Source organism: Trichechus manatus, unplaced genomic scaffold, assembly GCF_000243295.1.
Source record: "Trichechus manatus latirostris isolate Lorelei unplaced genomic scaffold, TriManLat1.0 scaffold00053, whole genome shotgun sequence".
Classification (NCBI taxonomy): Eukaryota; Metazoa; Chordata; class Mammalia; order Sirenia; family Trichechidae; genus Trichechus; species Trichechus manatus.
Window position 1 is genome coordinate 4589644 of NW_004443989.1, and position 2842 is coordinate 4592485.

Below are 2842 nucleotides of genomic sequence, written 5' to 3' on the forward strand. Positions count from 1 at the left end.
GATCAACGATGCCAGTGACATTGTTGTCACCTCTTGACTAGCAAGAAGAAGATACTGAAGATGCCAGGGTGTGAATGTTTAATCCAATCTGCACTTGGATTGCATACACGTGCTTCCTCAGACACCCCCAACCCTAGAGCTTGGCTTACATCTTCTACCCTCAGAGCGCTCCACTTCTGTGACTATTTGACTGCCCTTCCTAAACACACACACACACACACACACACACACATACACACACTCCAAGCATAGTGCTAGCACTCAATACGTAGTTGTTGAAAGCATGAATGACTGTTCACCATTGCCTACTGCTATGTGTATTGTAGCAGGTTGTTAATATCTGATGTTTTGACTGAGGCATCAAGATAAATGCATATTAGATACAAGTGTGAGTATAAGATAAATTACCCTAAAGATTTCTTATAACCGTATATCTAAGAACCAGTTCCATGAATCTTGAACTCCCTTGTGTATTTTAAGAATATAAAAACGGTCGAGAGTAGAGAAGAAAGAGAAGGATTTGTAAGAAGATTTATCTGAAGAGAGCTACTAACACATGCATATCCTACCACCACTTATCCCCTCATGGGGAAGGGGTAGTGAGTGCCAACTTCTTCTCTTTTCAAGCCTAGAGAGAAGATCTTCAGTGGGGATGCTTGGAGAGCATGGCATGTGTTCTTTGAGGTTGAGGGACCCCAAGGACAAGTTCCTTACTTAAAGCCCTTGAAGGAGGGATCTATGTAAGATAGAACAGAAAGAGTAGGAGAAAGAGAAGAGAGAGGGAAAAAAGAGAACAAAGAGAAGGGGAACAAGGGCTGCATTTCTACATTTGGGAAATAACTACAGTCCACAGGAAGCAGTCCAAGGAATGGATAAGAGTGTTCTGTGGACCAGATGTGGGCCTTGGGGACAGGTAGGGAGAATGAGAAGACTCCAGCAGAGATTGTGGAGGTGACCTAGGAGAATCCACTGGGGGGATGTGACCAGCTGAACAAGAGGCATCACCCATATTCCAGGAGCTGTGGCCCAAGGGGCCCAGCAGGGGGCCTCAAGAGCCCAGAGAAGCTCCTACAAGAGGCAGCTTCAAACATCTGCAAGGCCCAGAGAGCAAAGCCAGACAGGACTGGGCTAATACCACCCAGGGAGAATGCTCCTCTCCTAATCCTCCCTTTCCTCCTTCCCCACCTCCTTTACCCCTGGAGTAGTCCCAATCTGTTGGTCTTGGGGGAGGAGATAAAAACTGTCATCTAAGAGTGAACAAAAAAAGTCATAGGACATGTGAAGATTTGATCTATTTGCAAGGAAAAACTTCCCCGCTGAGTAAATTTTATAGAAGCAGAGGGGGGTCAAAAATAAATGTTCATTTGGATGATATCCTATGTATTATGCTTGTTAAAATTTCTAGTTTCAGTGACCTATGGCTTCTTCCTTTGTCAAGCTGGACCCTTGGTCCCTGGCAAAGTTCCAATGTTTTCCTTCTCAAATCTGTCATCCCTTCTGCCTTCTCTTTCCCACATCCCTTGTTGAGGGCATGGTAACCTCATACCTGCACAGTATTACTCACTTTCTTATATACCTCAGAGATCCAGGGGGAACTGTGGGCAGGGTCGTGGGTGGGCTGGAGACTCTGGGACCTCCATCACATTCCTGCCTGCCATCCTCTCCACATGGCCCTCAAGACACAACATTGCCTCCAGATTTAATGACAACATCTACACTGGCCTTTTCCGCTGGCTGTTGCCAGCCAATCTATCCACTGTATGTTCTTTATTCTAGCAGCATGGCCTTCCTCCTCTCCACCGGTAGCTCTCCTACCCTTCAGTTTTTACCTATCTCTCCGCCAGGGCATGGATTGCAGCCTTCCAAACCACACTGTCCTCTCAAAATGATGGAAGGAATCTGAATGTGCCTGTTCTCTTCCAGGGGTTCTCAACCTGAGTCGATTTTGCCCCCCAGGGGGCATTTGGCTATGTCTGAGGACATTTTTGGTTGTCACAACTGGTGGGGGAGGTGCTACTGGCATCTAGTGGGTAGAGGCCAGGGATGTTGCTGAATATCCTACAGTGCACAGGTTAGCTCTCCACCATGAAGAATTATTGGATCCAAAATCTCAATAGTGCTGAGGCTGAGAACCCCTGTCACTACTGTATAAGATTGTAAGATTAACTGTAAGCTCCCTGAGGACAGATAATATCTATCTCTTCCTTATGTTGTGACCCAGGCTGGATGCTATGAATCATGTTTGTGTCCAAGACACACTAGAAAAATGACTGGCAAGACCCTGGGCACCAAGTCATAAAGGAAACTGCAGGGAGGTTTAGAAGGGGAACCGCCAACCCCAAGTACCTTCAGCAGGAACTGCCACGTGGTGAATCCCAAATGGTTCCCCAAAGCTCTCTTCCTCATGGGAGAAGTTTGCATTGAGTCCTGTCACCTCAAAGGTCAGCTCCTCAGGGATGCCATGAGCCACTGAGATGTTGATCAGTAGGTCCTCTCCAAGTTCCAAGTGGTCAGAAGCCCAGGAGGCCTGTAGCCCTGACAGTGGCTCCATGAAGTGGACGGTGATGTTGCTGGAGAGCACAGAGGTGGTGGTGTTGCTGATGGCTTGGATCTCCAGGTGGTGCATCCCTGGGCCCATCAGCTGCTGGGCTGCTCTGTCCAGGGTCAGATTGTAGGGAAGTGAGCCCCTCAGGGTGGTGCACTCTGTCAGGGTTATGTTACCCGACAGCACAGTGTAAGTCACTCCTGTTCCTAGGTAGGTAAGCAAAATTTAAGAATGTTGGTAACAACCAATAAGTCATCATTGTCATCCCATCAACCAATCAGCAGTCAGTTGATTATA

General features: G+C 47.3%; 1 protein-coding gene across 1 annotated transcript in view; it reads right to left on the reverse strand.

Annotated features, from left to right (window-relative positions):
• Positions 1-2842, reverse strand: part of LOC101340975 (polycystin-1-like protein 2) — a 99284-nt gene that overhangs the window by 76107 nt on the left and 20335 nt on the right. Inside the window, exon 6 of the mRNA XM_012555923.1 lies at positions 2338-2751. Coding sequence (XP_012411377.1) covers positions 2338-2751 — 414 coding nt within the window. The remainder of the gene's footprint in view (positions 1-2337; positions 2752-2842) is intronic.